General features: G+C 48.2%; 1 protein-coding gene across 2 annotated transcripts; it reads left to right on the forward strand.

Moving 5' to 3' along the window:
* The first annotated feature begins 3086 nt into the window (after positions 1-3086).
* Positions 3087-19664, forward strand: C2CD4C (C2 calcium dependent domain containing 4C). 2 transcript variants are annotated; one of them, XR_012803508.1, is made up of 3 exons: positions 3087-3184; positions 11983-18053; positions 18187-19664. XR_012803508.1 is itself a non-coding variant. In XM_075611519.1 (2 exons), exon 2 carries the CDS (start codon positions 12069-12071, stop codon positions 13386-13388), a length of 1320 nt encoding a protein of 439 aa, XP_075467634.1. In that variant the 5' UTR covers positions 3087-3184; positions 11983-12068; the 3' UTR covers positions 13389-19664. The 2 variants fall into 2 exon arrangements, 1 of the variants encoding a protein (XP_075467634.1); XM_075611519.1 differs by having other exon boundaries at positions 11983-19664.
* Positions 19665-19828: the final 164 nt, after the last annotated feature.

A 19828-nucleotide genomic window follows, 5' to 3' on the forward strand; every position in this document is an offset into this window, starting at 1 on the left:
CTTTGTGTATTTCACTGTGTCACTATGCATGCATGTCACTTTGTGTGTCACTATGCGTGTGGTGTGTTACGATGTGTGTGTCATTATACAATGAATAGTGACCCAAAAAGTAGAGAAATGAGATGAAAGATTCTGGGTGCACGCTGACTGAGCGCTTACCCACTCTGAGGCCCAGGCGGTGTCGTGTAAGTATGGGAGGTCACAGCACTCCGGATACGCAGTTTCTTTAAAGCATAATGTCTTTATTTATAGTATCAGAAAAATAATAAACTAGCATTAAAAACACAAAACCATGACAGCCAAATCGAATGGTGATAGATGGTAAGTGCTAGCACATCGGGCGGCCAAAGGGGCCCTGCTTACGGTGTCTATGCATGTCACTGTGTGTGAGTCACTGCGTGTGTATTATTGTATGTTTGTTACTGTGCATGTGTGTCATTGTATGTTTGTCACTGCGTGTGTCACTATGGGTGTCTGTCACTACACTTGTGTCTGTATCACTATGCTCACATCATTGTGTGTTAGGGTTGGGTTACTGTGTATGTGTTGTATGTGTGTGTGTCACTGCATGTGTCACTTTATTTGTGTGTAACTGCATGTCACTGTTTTACTACATGTGTGTGTCACTATACATGATACATGTCACTGTGTGTGTGTTAGTGTCACTGCGTATGTTTGTCATTGTGTGTGTGCCACTATTCATATCTGTGTAACTGTGTGTGTGTCACTATGCATGTATATGTCACTATGCATGCCACTGTGTATGTGACACTATATGTGTATGTCCCTATTCATGTGTGTCAATATGCATGGCACTATGTGTTTGTGTGTGTCTGTGTCTCTATCATTGTGTATGTCTCACTATATTTGTATGTCACTGTGTCACTGTATGTAAGTCTCTGACTGCGTTTTTCAGGAAGATACGTGCCACTGTGTGCGTGTGCCACTATGGTCATGTCATTGTGTGTCACTATACATGTGTGTCAGTACGTATCACTATGCGTGTCTTTGTCACTTTGTGTGTGTGTCACCATGCATATCACTGTGCTACTATGTGTGTTTCACTGCGTGCCACTGTGTGTGTGTGTGTGTGAGTCCCTATGCGTGTGTCATTAGTTGTGTGTTTCACTGTATGTTTGTCACTGTGCATGTGTCCCTGTGTGTGCCACTATGTGTAACTGTGTGTCAATGTATGTGTATATGTCACTATGCATGCCACTGTGTGTGTCACTATGTGTTTGTGTGTCACTATTCATGTGTGTCAATATGCATGTCGTGTGTGTGACTGTCTGTCACTGTGTATTTGTCAGTGTCACTGTTTGTGTGAGTGTGTCACTGCATTTTCAGGGAGCTGCGTGTGTTACTGTAGAGAGGGGGTCAGTGTAAGAGCGCTACGTGTGGGGGTGACATAAGAGTGCTCTCTGTGTGTCACGCTCCCACCCTGGCTGTGTTTGGTTCTGCCTATTACCAGCGCTGAGTATAGGACACTGGTATAGTGGTATATTGAACTCTCCTGGGGCAGGATGCAGCAGGTAGAGGCAGCTTCTCTGAGCATTACGGTAACAGCTCTCTGTATGTTACATGTGGTCTGATTATAACCTGTCTGCAGCTCACTCATGTACTAAGTCTCAGGAATCACCTGAGGTCCCAGTGAGCAGCACACACACATAGTCACACTGTAACACAATGTGTGTCACACACGCACAAAGTGTGAGTCACTGGGATTGTGACAGTGCATGTGTGCCGGCTTTACCGTAAGACAAAATATCAGTCATACTGAGAGTCAGTGTCACAGTGTCTGTGTGTCAGCGTCACAGTGTGCTAGTGTCACTGTGTGTCAGCCTCACAGTGTGCTAGTGTCACTGTATTTGTGTCAGTGTCTGTGTGCCAGCATCACAGTGTGCTAGTGTCACTGTGTTTGTGTCAGTGTCCGTGTGCAAGCATCACAGTGTGCTAGTGTCACTGTGTGTCAGCCTCACAGTGTGCTAGTGGCACTGTATTTGTGTCAGTGTCTGTGTGCCAGCCTCACAGTGTGCTAGTGTCACTGTGTTTGTGTCAGTGTCCGTGTGCAAGCATCACAGTGTGCTAGTGTCACTGTGTTTGTGTCAGTGTCCGTGTGCAAGCATCACAGTGTGCTAGTGTCCCTGTGTTTTTGTCAGTGTCTGTGTGTGTCAGCCTCACAGTGTGTTAGTGTCACTGTTTGTGTGTCAGAATCACAGTGTTCTAGTGTCACTATGTTTGTGTCAGTGTCTCTGTGCCAGCGTCACAGTGTGCTAGTGTCACTGTGTTTGTGTGTCAGCATCACAGTGTGCTAGTGTCACTGTGTTTGTGTCAGTGTCCGTGTGCCAGCGTCACCTTGTGCTAGTGCTAGTGTCTCTGTGTGCTAGTGTCACTGTGTTTGTGTCAGTTTCTGTGTGTGTCAGCGTCACACAGTGTGCTAGTGTCACTGTAGTTTTGTCAGTGTCAAGTTCACAGTATTTGGGTCAGTGTTACAATGAGCGTATGTCAGTGTGAGTTTGTTTCAGTGCCACAATGTGTGTGTATCAGTGTCACAGAGTTTGTGTTGGAGTCAGTGCGACAATAATGGCCAGATCCCCGGGTACACCCTCACCCTTTTGCAGCAAAGTCTGGAACCACAAAACGTTGCTTTAAGATACAGGACAGAGGGGGGACGCTGTGACACTGGGGTTCAGGGGGACATTCAAGGAGGGCATGAAAAAGTATTTCATAGGACAGGGTGCACGATACAGCCTCCCAGCAGAGGAGTTCATTACAGCAACAGGATTCAGACCTATAGGGCAAAAATACAAGGAAACCCTAAAGAATTAAGATGTATATTTATATATACAGTATGATAGAGGATAAAATCCGGAGACCAGGCAGGTCTGAGGCTTCACTATATATAAGTGCAGACCGATTTATCTGACTGATCCTAACCCAATAAATACATTAAAAACCCCACCACACAGTATTTCCCTAGCACAGCCCAGATCGAGAGGTGTGTGTATTAGGAGGAATACGTGCGTGTAGCTAGCTCTGTGTTTGGGAGGCTTCCAGTGCCAGCACTCAATGAATGTGAGCTGTGTATATATAATACGGGAGAGCAGCTCCTGGCCACTTCACAGGCAGACAGAGCGGGGACCAGACAGAGACACCTGTGGATCCACTCAGACCCCTGCCACAGGTAGGAGCCCTCTACACTTTCAGCACCAGGAACAGCAGCAGCCCCTTCATAAGAACTGCACAAGGGGTCACTGGGACACAACCCGCTAGAAGTGTCCTAAATGCAGAAGGTAGCACATGGGGCTACTTATACCCTGTTCTTCTATGTCATTTATTTGGGGTTTAACCACTTCACTGCTGGCTGGGTGACCAATGCATAGTTCTGCAAGCAAAGCTGAGGCTGTAAGGGCTAGCATGGCATACACAAAGGCAGCAGTGCCTTATTGCCAAAGGTTGCCCAGCGAAATAAGACCAGGGCCATCTGATTTAGGGCTTCTCCGTTAGATCCCATTCTTCCGGATTTAACTTTTTCAGCGCTGGAGCTTTTAGCAACGTATTGAATTTCCCCCACCAGCAAAACTCACATACATGGGTTACCATGCCGCGACCCTACCCAGAAACGATTTACTGCTGGTAATATATTTGCAGAGCTGGGCACCTCCTCTATGGAAATCCTTCTGCTTATTGATATTTCTTATTTTGACCCCTTCACTGCTGGAGCAACAATTGACCTGACGTGACAATAGTGCTTTTCAGCACTGGAGGGTTTAAACTGTTTGCTTTCTCACCGGAAAAGTCTTATTTTGAGTTAATTATTGAAGGTATTTTTATTTTATTGCGGCAGAGGAGTGAGGACCCCCTCCCCCCCCCCCCCAATGTGTCACTGTCATGGGTGTATTTTCATATCACTCAGACCAGGGACAGACAAAGGAAGGGAGGGAGAGAGATGGCGAGACAGACACCGGTGGGGTGTGTGTGTGTGGGGGGGGACCTATATAAACCAGGTCCAGTCCCACGTGGTCACTTTTGTTTTTGCACAACTGATCAGTAGATCTTAAAGAGATCTCAGAAAGATTTAATTCCCTCAGACTGTAACTGTTGTACTTCTTTGTATCTTGTGTAAAGTGAGCTTGTTTCGCTGTTCTCCAGGAACACTGCATTCAAACACATTAGCCAGTTCTGTTTATCTATATGACTAATGACGGCTTCTGTGCAGGCAAAGGGCAGAGCAACACTGTCAGATCACTTGCAACTTTGAGGATTGAAACAGTCTGGTCCCCAAAAGATATTCGATAAAGATTGTAACCTCCCTCTAAAGATTTTGTTTACTATGACAGTGTTAAAAGTTGTACATATTATTCAAAAATGCTTATATTTGTCCTTTTTTTAAGGTGCCAGTCAGCTTTATTTACCTGTTAAATAAGGTACTGTCCTTCGTTCCCTTTTCTCCAAGGAGGACTGACCCTAAAGCCCTTCCTGTGATATTCAGGTGGTCTTCAACATTATAATATAACCTTGCGATCTGCAGAGCATTTCAGCATAACTATAGCACTTAACTATAGGATCTGCCAGAGTATTGCAGTATAACTACAGAGCATTTCAGCATAGCTATAGGACCTGCAGAGCATTGCATAACTATAGGAGCTACAGAGCATTGCAAAATAACCCATTTAAAGTGATACAGATCTACAAAGGATGGCAATATTATCACCTAACATCAAATCAATAGAAAACTGCAGAGCATCGCTTTGCCGCTCCTTCACAAACACACAAAGCTGCAGAGCAGTTGTACCTAAACTCTTTACTGACAAGAATCTGCAGAGCATTGCTCAATCATACTGTTTATATCTGGAGCATTGCATTTTCCCCTGGTATAATTAAGGAGCCCTACAGAGCATTGCATTGTTACCCTTTAAAGATAGAGTCCTGCAGAGCATTGCATTGTTACCTTTATAGATACATCACCCTGCAGAGCATTGCATTGTTACCTTTATAGATACAACACCCTGCAGAGCATTGCATTGTTACCTTTAAAGACAGAGCCCTGCAGAGCATGGCATTGTTACCTTTATAGATACAACACCCTGCAGAGCATTGCATTGTTACCCTTTAAAGATAGAGCCCTGCAGAGCATTGCATTGTTACCTTTATAGATACATCACCCTGCAGAGCATTGCATTGTTACCCTTTAAAGACAGAGCCCTGCAGAGCATTGCATTGTTACCTTTATAGATACATCACCCTGCAGAGCATTGCATTGTTACCCTTTAAAGACAGAGCCCTGCAGAGCATTGCATTGTTACCTTTATAGATACATCACCCTGCAGAGCAATGCAATGTTACCTTTATAGGTACAGATACATGCAGGGCCGAGCTGTGTTACTTTGTCATCGTTAGAGAGACCTGCAGAGCATCGCTACTTTACTCCTAAACAAAAGGAAAGACTTGCAGCCCTCACAGCCGACGTCTGCAGAGCATTTCCAGCCCCACTTTGTGTTGGCTGAGACATAGGGAACAAATAACCACATTATTGTGTATCCTGTTGGCATGAACTTAAAAGGTACAGGGTGTGTATAGTATGTGCTACTGTGTGAGTGTGTGAGAGGAAGAGACTGCATGTGAGAGAGAGTGTGTGTGAGGGAGTGAATGTGTGTGTGTGAGAGAGGGAGTGTGTGTATGTGTGTGGGTGTGAAAATGAAGGAGAGTACGTGTGAGTGCGTGTGTGTGAAAAGTGAAAGAGAGAGGGTGTGTGTCGAGGGTGTGAATGTGTGTGTGTGTGAGAGGGAGTGTGGGTGTGAAAGTGAAGGAGAGTATGTGTGAGTGCGTGTGTGTGAAAGTGAGAGTGTGTGTGAGTGCGTATTTCATGAATTCCCAGGTATTCTTATACCGTGGTCAGAAGCCCCATATCTTTGTGTATATAATGCAGACTAAACATTGACCAATTTTATAATAATGACATATAACGTTATATATAATCACTGCAGTAACAGGTGTTATATGGGATCATCTGTAGGATTGGGTATTACAGGTGTCTCAGTTGAATTAAGATGTGCGTGAATCTTTCCAGCATCTGGCATTAAATAGGAGCCTGGAGCACTGGGCATTATACTGCACGTGTGTGATATTTAATATAATGCCATGTTTTTATTTGAGGATAGACTCAGACTTAGTGGATTTATGCTGTTATTTACATTACTGGCTCTGATCAGCAGCGTATTCAACTCATGTTTTTTATTGTTCATGTTCTCTGACTTCCATGTGAGATTTGCAGTTATATGGGCATCTCTGTAGGAGAGAGCATTAGCTACCTCTCTATAGGACTGTGCAGAACAGTCTTGTTGTGTTACACTCACAGTCAGTGCCGGAATTAAACAGAAACTGACTAAGCTACGGCTCAGGGCATCACAATATGGAGGGGCCTTGCAATATGGAGGGGCCTTGCAATATGGAGGGGCCTTGCAATATGGAGGGGCCTTGCAATATGGAGGGGCCTTGCAATATGGAGGGGCCTTGCAATATGGAGGAGCCTCAAAAATAGAAAAAAATGTATGCGTTTCAAGTTTTAAAATAGGATCATCAATAAAGAACATTCGAGAAAAAAAAGGTTCTCTATAAATATGGCCATTTTTGTTCAAATATGACCCTAAACATCACGTGCATCGAAAGTGACAAACTTCGTAGCTTATGAGTTGAAGACATCATCAATGACTTCGCTCTCCAACAATCACAAAAGAAAACGTTTTAATATTAAAAATTAAGGTGATGTGCAAACACTGTTCATTTTAGCTTTACACGTCATGTTTGTATACAACAATGCTAGAATAATGCTTTTATTAATTTCAGTTTCATATTTATATGATCAATGGTCCCTTCAGTCAGAATAATACATCTACTTCTCATATTTGGGGCCTCTTAACATAGCGTAGGGCCTCAGAAGGTCAAAGTCCGGCCCTGCTCACAGTGGAGATCACAGAGAAGGGACGCCTTGTTTATTGAGAACATGTGTGGAGGGGAGACCCCATTCTGTCACCACATGGTGACACGTCTGATATAACCACTGAGATGCTCTGCTGCTCTCTTGATTAAGTAGGGAGAAAAAGACAGAAGGGGAGACGGGGAAAGATAATATTTTAACTTGTCGGCATTGGAGGAGATTTGCTACATTAGATCTAGTGTATAGTTAGGAGAGAGTTATAGGAAGCAGTTATATGGAGCAATAAGAGGCATTATATGGGACGGGTTATTAGAGTTGCAGGTGGCTTGTCCAAAAATACTGGACACAATGGTGAAAGGTGCGACGCGTGCGAGAATCGTTGGTGGGGAAGAATGTTATTTATAAATGACCTGACTTACGTAATTTTTTTCTAAATTTCACTCCCAAGTATACACCAATTTGCACCAATTTATATTCTATTTCGTAAAAAATCTGGGGAGGGGTCTTGGGAGGGAGTGCCCTTTTGAGGATTTTTTTAGGAAATAGAATATGAAATAGTGCAAATTGGTGCAAATTGGTGCATGCTTAGAGTGACATTTAAGAACAAATTACATAACGGTCAGATTATTTATAAATAACTGACCTGCAGTGATACAGGCCCATGGCGGTTGTAACAGTGTTCCCCCCCCCCCCCCCCCCAAGCACAGATAGGGGCCATAACGAGGGCTGAGTCGTCCGCGAGGACTTTGGGACACAGGAACAGGCTTCCATACGCCAGATAATACTTAGCAGTGCAGCGCCTACATCTGCCGTAGGCTCCAGGAATATGGAGATGATCTCCCACGGTAGAACTTGTACCTCTCCCCCCAGTTAGATCACACACCAGGCCTGAGGTATATTGCAAACAGGAACGGTTTATTACTACACACTTTGCAGTAACACTACAGCTACGCATCAGTCTTCTGCCAGATACAGTCTCCATAGATCAGCTCTCACTGGAGATGGTCCATGGACCGTCACTACAGGCTAAGGGCACCCGCAGCCGTCCTATCTCTTCCCCAACTCCCTAGCGGAGGCAGAGGTATAATCACACTCGCTCCTCCCCACAGGGAAGAGCACATGGGAAGGCTCCAATCTCAGGCTCCCAGTCGTGTGACCTGCCTTCCTCAGAGGGAAGGAACAACCTCCAAATTTAGGGCGGTCCTGCCCTTAAGTACAGCCAGAAGGCGGGCACCCCGGTGTCCCAGCTACAACAGGATGTTCCATCCCCCGCTGTCACTCAAGTACAGTACCAAAGGTGAAGGGCAAAACCCCATACCAACTACTGGCAAGCATGTAAATTCCAGGGTTTACTGCCAGCCCATTGGGTAGAATAGTAGCCAGGGGGTACCCCGCTACACGGGCAATACTACACCCCTCCTCATCCTCTTACCCTCCTCCCCTTATCCTCTCTCACCCTCTTCCCTTCACCCTCTCTCATCCCCCTCCCTTCATCCTCCCCTCACATCCTCTGATCCCCCACTCCCTTCATCCCCCCTCCCTTCAACCTCTCACCCCCCCTCCCTGTCTTAATCACCCCCACAGGACAGCCAGAGAAGACACACACACCTCTCTCTGCTACATGCTTTTCCTCCGCTCTTTGGCCCCACCCCCCATGTTCCTGCCACCTCCTCCTGATTGGCTGCATTACACAGCAGCCTCCAATCAGGATGGAGGAAGCTGCCCAGCCCCCTAGAAGCAGCAGCCCTGCTCTATCCCTTCTCAGAGGAAATCCCGCGTTTGGTTACTAAGGGCGGAGACATAATACAGGACACATACATGTCCGGTATCATCTCTCATTTTATACCAGACAGAGTAACCAAATACTGGGCTGTCCGGTCCAATACCAGACACCTGGCAACCCTACGGGTTATATGGAGCAATTGGAGAGGTTATATGGCACAAAGGAGGAGTTATAGGGAGCAGTTATATGGAGCAATAGGAGGAGGTATAGTGAGTGGTTATATGGAGCAATAGGAGGAGTCCGTGTGCGGCCCATCACCTCGGCACTATATAGGTGAGCCACCAACGTGTCTCCTCGTATCCACACATCATGGGCAGTCTCGGTTCTTACTTCTACTCATAGTGCGCCCATTTTCCTCCGTCTGTATGGACAGCACCCCAGCCTTTACTAATAGTCCTCCAGGGTATCCTCCATGGGTTGGACTATCTATCATGACAGTGGTCATATATATTTCACCGGAGTGACCCATTTCCAGTTATTCTCTGTACGCTGTTGGGTGGCATTTGCACAGGGCGGTATCCTGCCCACGTTACCTCCCCCAAGTGCCCCTCACTCTAATCCCTGTCTTTTTTCTCCATCCGCTGGTACGCCTTCAAACACAATGAATGGATGGTCAATGTCTGGCAATAATCATTTCCCCCGATGGTCTGGCACCATTTTGCTAGTTGTTAAAAAATATTAGCACTTGTGCCAATTATGGTTCCAGTTTCCTCCTTGCTGTGGACTTTAGGTCATATAAGGGCACCACCATCAACGGTCCCACTACTCCAGTTATTTTCCACTGCATACCCTAGATAAGGGTAGCTGGTGTCACTGAGGCTCCAAACAACCAAGCCCTCCAGTGGTTGCAACGGCAGATGTTTAGGTACCGATCATACCAGGGTTTAAAAATAATCGATACCTATGATCCATTATCCAAGAAGACGCTGCATACTTGTCCCTCAATTTTCGTGTTGATGGCCCCAGTAGTCCCCAGGGTAAGTGGGAGGTAGGATGATCTCTTGCTGGTGTCATTCGGACTGAGCCTTTCTGCACCCGCGGCCCAGTATGCTCCTTCACTGGGTCCCGAGGTTGTTTCCCGATCTAGAACCAGGGTGTCCTTCTTCCCCACATATATAACAGAAATCTGGCACTCCAATTTTTGGATCAGGATTTCTCCACGGTTTCCTCCCCCATCTAGAGGTTTTCTCTCTATGGGGTGACCATCGTGCTTCTCTCCAACGATCCTCTCGAATATTCGCATCAGCCACATCTCCCATTCGCATGTCATTCATCAATCCCGACACCTCCTCTGTGGGCCAACCTGCTCGGACCGTGCTCGGCTGCTCCTCATTTGGCCTATTGGGGGTCATACTCACGTCGGTTCTTCCTTGGTGGGCCACACACCAGCTGTGCTATCTTCTGATCCCTATTGGCTAGTTGATGCTACGCTCTTAGCGGACCACACTGCTGCCGGGCCTGTGCGCCATCTGTTCTTCCTCATCCCGTATCTCTTGTAGTAGCTCTAAAAACGTTGGAGGAGACTCCACTCTCTGAGTCACAAGTAGAGGGTTATTACATCTTTGGATGGTACTCCCCAAATCAATTCTTCTACTCAGGCACGATACACCCCATCAGGGGTGATACCCTTATTTTTCACTACCTTCAGTAAAGCCACCACCAGTTTGCGATAGAACTCAGTTTGTCACCCTCGTGCTGGTACATTGCCCGGAATCGAAAACAATTCTTCCCCACTTTTGGTGGCAACAAATGTATTTTCTAACACCCTCAGGTATTCGCTAGGGGTGCTAACCGTATTTTCTTCTCAAACGGCTCTTACTATGGCTAATGCGGGCCCCTTTTAGGCTTTCTGAAATACAGACCTTCTTGTCTTGGTCTGAGCCACCCATTCCTTCACCATCTGCATGGCCTGTTCTATCCAACTTTCAAAGTTGTCCCCACTATTAGGAGTCGGGCTTACTCCTGAGAAGATTCATAGTCTCCTATAGTAATTGTTCCCCACCCACCCCCGGAGTGTATGGATTTCTCCACTAACTGTCCCATGGCTGTAATAAGGACCTTGGTGGAGGCTGGGACATGTCCCGTAGAGGAAGTGGGTACTTCAAGGTATTTTGTTACAGAACTCTTCCATCGTAACAGAACTCTTCCATCGTAGCCCCCTCGCAATCTAGGAATTCTTGGACCTTCTCTCCTATAGTGTGTGCTTCGGTACCACTGTGCTTTACAGCCGTTGAGGGTCCCCTCCAATCTCTTGATCACGACTGTAACTCTCTGCTCCTACTGTCACGTGCACACTCTGCAATCCTCAGATCCACGCAGATCTGATATCAACAGAGGCCCCTCTCCCTCTTAGTCCCTCCTTTTCCACAGCCGTTATTATTGGCCGCTCTTGTGTCCATTAGTCACATTTCCAGAGCACATTGGAGAGGCACCTGTCCGGGGGCAGTGTGAGTGTGTTGAGCTCATCACACAAGGGGTGACAGTTATATGGAGCAATAGGAGGAATTACAGGGAGCAGCTTTATGGAGAAATAGGAAAAGTTATAGGGAGTGGTTATAGGGAGCAATAGGAGGAGTTATAGAGAGGTTATATGGAGCAATAGGAGTTATGGGGAGGAGTTATATGGAGCAATAAGAGGCATTATAAGGAGCAGGTATATGGAGCTATAGGGGGAGTTGTACAGTATGTAGCAATAGGAGGTGTTGTACGGTGTACACAGATAAATATATATTGTTATCTAAATCTTCCTAGCATTTATAATATAGGTACAACGAATCCTTGCCCATTGAGTTTACAATCTAAGTATTTAGTACCTGAGGTTTTATGTGAGCTGGCACCGAGTCGCCTAATCATAATGGCTGCTGTTCTGCAGAGAAAGGGCCCCTTATTTGTGCAGCCCTGTTTGGGTTGAGAACCCTCTGCTCAGGTGCAGGCCCCGAACTCTCCGTCTCTGCAGAAGGATCCGGCACGCCCATGTCATTCAATACACGTCTGTAACCCTCAGCGCTCCCACAGCACAGATGTGAGAAGAATAAACAGGAACTGTGAGAGGCCTCCACTCCAGGAAGCACAGCAGGTGACTCTCAGAGTGCCAGGGGGCCTGCAGGGTACTGCTTAACCTTTCCACTGTGTGTGTGTAGCTGTGTGTGTATATTGTGTACAATTGTGTGTGTGTATCTGTTGGTAAAGCTGCACCTTCAGTTATTCAAGTGACCCGACGTATTGTAGAACATAATCTCACCAAATTCTGCTTCTCTTCCAGCCGGGACCCTCCATCTCCTGCACCTCCTGTTCAGCCTCCTAACAAGTGCTCCCCTCCTCCTTTCCCACAACCCTCTGTGAGGCAGCATGTGGCTCCTGGAGAGGATCCGTGGCACTGTGGACCACAGCGGCGGGCGTCAGACGGGTGACGCAGGCGACAAGCAGGCAAAGGGTGGTCCCTACAGCAACGTGCTAACCCCAGACAAGATCCCTGACTTTTTCATCCCCCCCAAACTCAGCAGCATCCCAGCTGAGGGGGCCGGAGCTGAGGGTGTCCCTGCAGCTGAGGTGGTTCCATCCAAACCCAACCTAGGCACCTCCGCCTCTGAGCAGAACCTGTCAGGCCGGCGCCCCCAGCGGAGCCCCCGCCTTCCAACCAAGGCTGCGTCTGAGAGCCGCAACCTTCTGCGCTCTGCCAACCGGCACATCATCCAAATCGAGAGCGCTGACGAGTGGGCATCAGAGGAGGACCTGGGCACCAATGCGGACCCTCAGTCCCAGAATGCCATGTCCCTCCCATATGTGCCCAAGGCCCAGACCTCATACGGCTTTGTGACCCTGATGGAGAGCCCCCACACACGCCGCAAGGAGTCCCTCTTCCACAGCGAGCAGGGATCTCTCTCCCCGTGCCCCTCCCAGTCCAGCTCTCCCAGTTCCCAGAGGCGTGGTGGAACAGAGGGGGGAGGAGGAGGATCCCAGCTGAACCCCTCGGACTTTGGCATGTCTCTGATGAACCCGTACCGTTATTTCAGTGGCGGGGAGAGTGACACCTGTTCCTCGGCGGAGTCCTCCCCCTTCAGCTCCCCACTGCTCTCCCGCTCTGTGTCTCTGCTCAAGATCTTCACCCCAGACACGCAGTCCAAGCTCATCAAGCTAAAGCACTCGGTAGCCAGGAACAGCTCCCTGTCCACGGATGAGTGCAGCTCGGCAGACACCAGCCCCAGCATGCCCAGAAGGAGGCTGCGAGGAGCAAAGGCGGCCGGGGTTGGTGCCAATCAACCGAACATGCTTCCCCATGACCTCCTGCAGAAGGAGCACACCGTGGGGCTCAGCAAAGGAGGCAGCATGAGGTTGGCGGCAGAGTACGACCCCTCTACCGCCCGGCTCAGGGTACGACTGATAGCGGCGGAGCATCTGTTCGACAAGGTGTGCGACCTGAAGGGGATCAACTGCTGCGTGGTACTGTATCTGAACCCGGGCAAGGTGCATCGGCAGCGCAGCACCATCATCAAGAACAGCCGCAACCCCGTCTTCAACGAGGACTTCTTCTTCGACGGGCTAGTGGCCGGCAGCGCCAAGAAGATGTCGCTGAAGCTGAAGGTGCTGAACAAGGGAAGCAGCCTGAAGAGGGACACGCTGCTGGGGGAGAAGGAGGTCCCTCTGGCTGCTCTGCTGCCCTTCCTATGAGCGCAGAGGAGAGAAGGAAAGAGGGGATGGAGGGTACAGGTGTGTGAGAGAAGCGCCGGTTGTGTTCTGCGTGTGTCTTGCAGAGCGTTACGCCAGGACCTGCTTAATACCTCTCACACTGAAGTGCTGCAGAGCATTGGCCAGAGTCCTGCAGAGCATTACTTCCACAGCTACAAACCGCTGAAGAGCACGGCGTCGCCGATGCAGAACATTGTACTTCCATGGTTAGAGAAACCTGCACACCCACAGCTAGAAACCTGCAGAGCATTGCACCTTTAGAGAGATACAGACAACTGCAGACTTTTGCACCTCACCTTTAGAAAAATCTGTGAAGAACTGCCCCTATACAACTAGACACCTGCAGAGCATTGCACCATTACTTCTGCAGACAATCGCACCATGCTACTTAACCCCTTCAGTAATGTGCTGTTGTGCAGAGCCCCAAATTACTGACCTGAATAACACAGACCCGCAGAGTATTACTGCTTATGCAAAAAATGTCTGCAGAGCATTTCATTTTACCCTCCTCACTGCTAGACCAGCAGACTGTCACTCCGTCTGGGTAGAGCAAACGATGAAACCCGTGGATATATTTTATTCTTCACCTCTGGGCTGCAGATAAAGTGCACACACAGCGAGTGTTAGTGCCAGAAACTCCAAGGGAACAGCACAGCTCGGCCAACCGCGAAACCAGCTGATAAGGAACCCAGATCCCTTCCAAACAAACAGTAGCAGCCAGCGCCTGTCACTACCCTGCCATCCTGTCAATGCCCTACTGTCACTACCCTTCCATCCTGTCACTACCCTGCCCTCCTGTCACTGCCCTACTGTCACTACCCTGGAATCCTGTCACTGCCCTACTGTCACTACCCTTCCATCTTGTCACTACCCTGCCATCCTGTCACTGCCCTACTGTCACTGCCCTCCCATCCTGTCACTACCCTGCCCTCCTGTCACTGCCCTCCTGTCACTACCCTGCCCTCCTGTCACTATCCTGCTCTCCTGTCACTATCCTGCCCTCCTGTCACTATCCTGCCATGCTGTCACTAACCTGCCCTCCTGTCACTAACCTGCCCTCACGTCACTACCCTGCCCTCCTGTCACTATCCTGCCCTCCTGTCACTACCCTGCCCTCCTGTCACTATCCTGCCCTCCTGTCACTATCCTGCCCTCCTGTCACTATCCTGCCCTCCTGTCACTATCCTGCCCTCCTGTCCCTATCCTGCCATGCTGTCACTAACCTGCTCTCCTGTCACTAACCTTCCCTCCTCTGTCCCTATCCTGCCATGATGTCACTACCCTGCCATGCTGTCACTACCCTGCTTCCCTGCCATCCTGTCACTACCCTGCCATCCTGGTCACGTGCACCCCCTCCATCTCCCTGCCCTCCTGTCACCAGCACACCCTCCTGTCACCTGCACGCCATGCTGTCACCTGAATGCCCTCCTATCACCTGCATACCCTCCTGTCACCTGTATGCCATCCTGTCACCGCCCTGCCATCTGAATGCCATCCTGCCACTCGGTCACCTGAATGCCTTTCCTCCACTGACCCGTCACTCCAACCTTCCTCATTGCATAATTAGATGGAGTGTGAATACGAGGGGTCTGTGAAGCAGCGCACAGAGCTGTTTATTTCAATGCATTGCACCAAATATATGCAGCTCATCCATCAGGTTGCTTACTGTAACTTTCACACATTTGACACATCTTGTTATAATATGTGCTTCCTATAACCCACTCCTCTAGCTCCTCCTATTGCTACATATGTAGTAACAGCTCCCTGAAGATCTTCCTATTGCTCAGTGTAACCGCTTCCAATAACGCCTCTTTCTCCATATAACAGCTCCTTATAACTTCTCCTATTGCCCCATATAACTGATCATTAACTCCATCTACCATCAGTTTGGCTGCACTGTTGCCTTGATACACAATCCAAAAGCGTTATAAGCCTCTGTTTGTTCTCCCTTTTATAATGCAGGTACTTCTAACAGAGATTAGGTTAATAAGGACCACTTAGCCCTACATGTTCTCCCCATACACCCAAAAGAATCTGCTGCCCTCCCCACTGACTTGTTATAACCCTCCCATTACACCCCAACATCCTGCTGCCCTCCTCACTGCCCTAGTATACCCCTAACTATACACCACAATATCCTGCTGCCCTCCTCACTGCTGTTATACCCCGCCCTAAAACCCCCAACACCCTGCTGCCCTCCTCACTGCTGTTATACGCCTCCCTATACACCCCAACACCCTTCCGCCCTCCTCACTGGCAGAAAGTTCAGCAAAGCGCACCTGTACAATATAAACAAGAATCATGACAAAAATAAAAAAACAAAGATTGAGGCAACCACCAGGTGCCTCGTGGATATGCAGACAGCCAAACTCCCGCAGTTCCAAACTAGCGCTGATCCAGAGCACACCGAACTTGCATAAAGAAATGGCTTTCTTTAGCTATTATCATAATGTGTAGCTAAATAAAGCCATTTTTTTGCACGTATGCTCAGTCATCTCTACTTTGATCCTGCTCACTGGCACATGTATAGCCCACAGAATAAAGGTCACAGTTACACACGCTGCAGGTTGGACACTGGGGATGGTGCAGTTCTGTAGGACAATGCTAAGTGATAGATGATTCCAGCACTTTTACTGTACAGTATGTTACAAACTAAACTGCTGGTTTTTATCAGACTACAGAGTAATCCATCGATGGACATAATAACTACCCCCCCCCCCCCACGGCACAGAAGCACCCCCACCCACCTAAACCATCCCAGCAATGTCAGACACTCCTACAAAGACAATGCACCGTGAAGCTGACCTGCGGAAATACCTTTAGGCAGGTGTCACCCGTCTTCTCCACGTGCCAAAAGCCCTCCTCCCCCTCCATACCTGGGTATTTATAGCTTCATGCTGGATCTGAGCAATGCAAGAAGATTTAACCCATGTATTTCTGTACGAGCATATACATCTGTTACAAGCTCCCCAGGCACTGAGGGGGTTAATAACCGCCTTTGTTTGGAACAAAGAGATCAAATAATCTGCCTTTCTCTCCATCCCTTCTCTGGTTCCCTTATCCTCCCTTTTCCATCTCTAACTTCTCTTTCTCCTGTGCCTCTCCCTGTGCTTTCTCTCCATCCCTTCTCTGGTTCTCTTATCCTCCCTTTTCCATCTCTAACTTCTCTTTCTCCTGTGCCTCTCCCTGTGCTTTCTCTCCATCCCTTCTCTGGTTCTCTTATCCTCCCTTTTCCATCTCTAACTTCTCTTTCTCCTGTGCCTCTCCCTGTGCTTTCTCTCCATCCCTTCTCTGGTTCTCTTATCCTCCCTTTTCCATCTCTAACTTCTCTTTCTCCTGTGCCTCTCCCTGTGCTTTCTCTCCATCCCTTCTCTGGTTCCCTTATCCTACCTTTTCCATCTCTAACTTCTCTTTCTCCTGTGCCTCTCCCTGTGCTATCTCTCCATCGCCCATTCAGAGTTTCATTGCCTGAAGTACAGCAGCTGTCAGCTGTCAGAATCCTATGTTTAAATAGGTTACATATACATAGTTACATATACATAGTAGATGAGGTTGAAAAAAGACATAGGTCCATCAAGTTCAACCTATGCTAAATTTAGACAACAGGTGTTTCTAACCCAGCAATATTTCTCCCCAGAAATTGTGTTTGTAAATACTGTTTGCTTCTATGCATGGAATATTTCGATATTTGCACGGATGTTGCTGAGGTTTGTTCCCCTCCCAGCTTGTGGTATGTTTTTGTTGTTTTTTTTTCCGAGAAGTGTTTGCATGGAATTTACTTTACACTAAGACACAGATTAACCCCTGCACTGCTGGAAGGAACACGTCTTTATGGAGTTCCAGTAGACCCCTGTACTGCAGATAAAATGATCACCTGTGAGCACATTCACATCTCAGACAGGTCTACAACCCCACCGTTCCCCATTATCCCGTAGCATACAGTGCTTCCACTGCAGCCAGGGGTTCTGGGAAATTACATGCAAAAGTGCACACGTGTCACCTTTTCCTGGACAAACCCTATAAGCGTATGCCTGCTGCATTTCACAGCTTTTCAGCACAGCCTGGGTTAAAGAAGTGCATTGCCAGTGACCCTACTCTCAGCTATTTCAGCCTTTTGGGTCTGATCAGTGTGAAGCTGGTAATACTGTCTACGGAACGTGAAGCTGGTGATACCGGCTACGGAACGTGAAGCTGGTGATACCGGCTACGGAACGTGAAGCTGGTGATACCGGTTACGGAACGTGAAGCTGGTGATACCGGCTACGGAACGTGAAGCTGGTGATACCGGTTACGGAACGTGAAGCTGGTAATACCGGCTACGGAACGTGAAGCTGGTAATACCGGCTACGGAACGTGAAGCTGGTAATACCGGCTACGGAACGTGAAGCTGGTAATACCGGCTACGGAACGTGAAGCTTGTAATACCGGCTACGGAACGTGAAGCTGGTAATACCGGCTACGGAACGTGAAGCTGGTAATACCGGCTACGGAACGTGAAGCTGGTAATACCGGCTACGGAACGTGAAGCTGGGATAGGTTTCACACACACATTATATAAGTTATGGTGAGTAAAAAAGGGACTCCTGCATGTAACACAAAAGGATAGAGAGAAGGAGCAGATGGGATACTTGCAAAGAGGGGACATAGGTAGGGGATACTGACAAAGAGAAGGGACAGTCACAGAGGGGACACGGATTGGGGATACTGACAGAGAAGGGACAGTCAGAGGGGACACAGGTAGGGGATACTGACAAAGAAGGGACAGTCAGAGGGGACACAGATAGGGGATACTGACAAAGAGAAGGGACAGTCACAGAGGAGACACGGATTGGGGATACTGACAAAGAGAAGGGACAGTCAGAGGGGACACAGACAGAAGACATGCAGTGTTGTAATGTGATGATTTCCCCCCAGTGCATCTATCGCTGGCCTCTCTGGCCCTGAGTGGGGTTGGTATATTTCATGGTGATGTTATTTTAAGCTATTTACGGACTTCCAGTGTCGCGTCCCTCCCGCTCACCTCTGAGGACCAGTCCATATTGTTTTTACGTTATCAGGCTCAGCTGGTGCTGGTTTTACTGCTCTCCTTTTAGTGATCAGTCCAATTCCCCACTATAGAAAATCCGTAAGCATAGGAGAGTCAAAACACAGACTGACTGGGCATGCCTCCGGGGGTTGGGGTGAGGAGTATCACCCTAAACCACGGGTGGCCAACTCCAGTCCTCAAGGGCCATCAACAGGTCAGGTTTTCCGGGTATCCCTGCTTCAGCACAGGTGGCTCAATCAGTTGCTCAGTCTTTAACTGAGCCACTGATTGAGCCACCTGTGCTGAAGCAGGGATATCCTGAAAACCTGGCCTGTTGGTGGCCCTTGAGGACGAGTTGAGCACCCCTGCCCTAAACACATCTGCCGTCCTGCATTGAAATAATACATTTGTCTGCATTTATTTGCACTTTGCTGTCTCCGGCAGCATCGGAAAAACCCAGCAAGACTCAAAGATAGCAAAGCTGCGTCAGGCAGTACGACTTCCTGTGATGTCACTAGCGCACCTCAACGCACCCCTTCGCTCCCATGGGATGCCTGCACCATTGTTGCCACCTCCGTCAGTGAAGGGGTGAGAGAGACCTGCAGAGGTCCTGTAGGTGACATTAACCCTTTACACTCCCAGAGGATGGGCTCCAGCAGTGAAGGGGTTACCAGGGGTGGCCAACTCCAGTCCTCAAGTACCACCATCGTGTGAGGTTTTCAGTATATTTCTGCTTCAGCACAGGTGGGTCAGTCTTTATGATTGAGCCACCTGTGCTGAAGCAGGGATGTCCTGAAAACCTCACATGTTCGTGGCCCTTGAGGACTGGAGTTGGCCACCCCTGGGTAAAGCTGTCCCGTGGTGCAGTGCAAACCTCCACGTCTCAAGTGTGAAAACGTGGCGTCCTTGCGTGGCCCACTTCCGCGGGCGTACAGAGTTCACTCTATTCCTAACCCTGTGCCACTTTTTCCTGACGTAACGTGAGTGTCCAAAGTGAGGGGCTTGGCCTGCGGTCACCCCGTGCCTGCTGCAGGAGGTTAACCTCCCCTCTCCCTGACTGTCTTTTTTTTGTAACCTTATGAATATTTCTCTGGTTTGTTATATTTGGAATGATGCATTTTTTGAGCAAAAAAAACCATCTTAATATTTGACAAAAAAAAAAAAGAAGTGTTGATTGTTTATATAAAAAGAAAAGTTGCATTTTTTTCTGTGCAATAAATTAGATTTGTAAGACGGGTATACAAACTGTGTGTGCGCTTTCGTTAACCCGTGTGTGTGAGTTCTTCAGTCCAAACACTCTTTATATCAACACATCGCGTGTCTTTTATATGTCTGGGCTGCCACAGATGATTGTTTGTAATACACGTAGAAGAGGTGTGTGTTTGTGTTTGTGTGT

The sequence above is a fragment of the Ascaphus truei genome, chromosome 8, assembly GCF_040206685.1.
Source record: "Ascaphus truei isolate aAscTru1 chromosome 8, aAscTru1.hap1, whole genome shotgun sequence".
Taxonomy (NCBI): Eukaryota; Metazoa; Chordata; class Amphibia; order Anura; family Ascaphidae; genus Ascaphus; species Ascaphus truei.

Coding starts and splice junctions, on each gene's coding strand:
- C2CD4C (XM_075611519.1), top strand. CDS start 12,069: ATGTGGCTCCTGGAGAGGATCCGTGGCACTGTGGACCACAGCGGCGGG.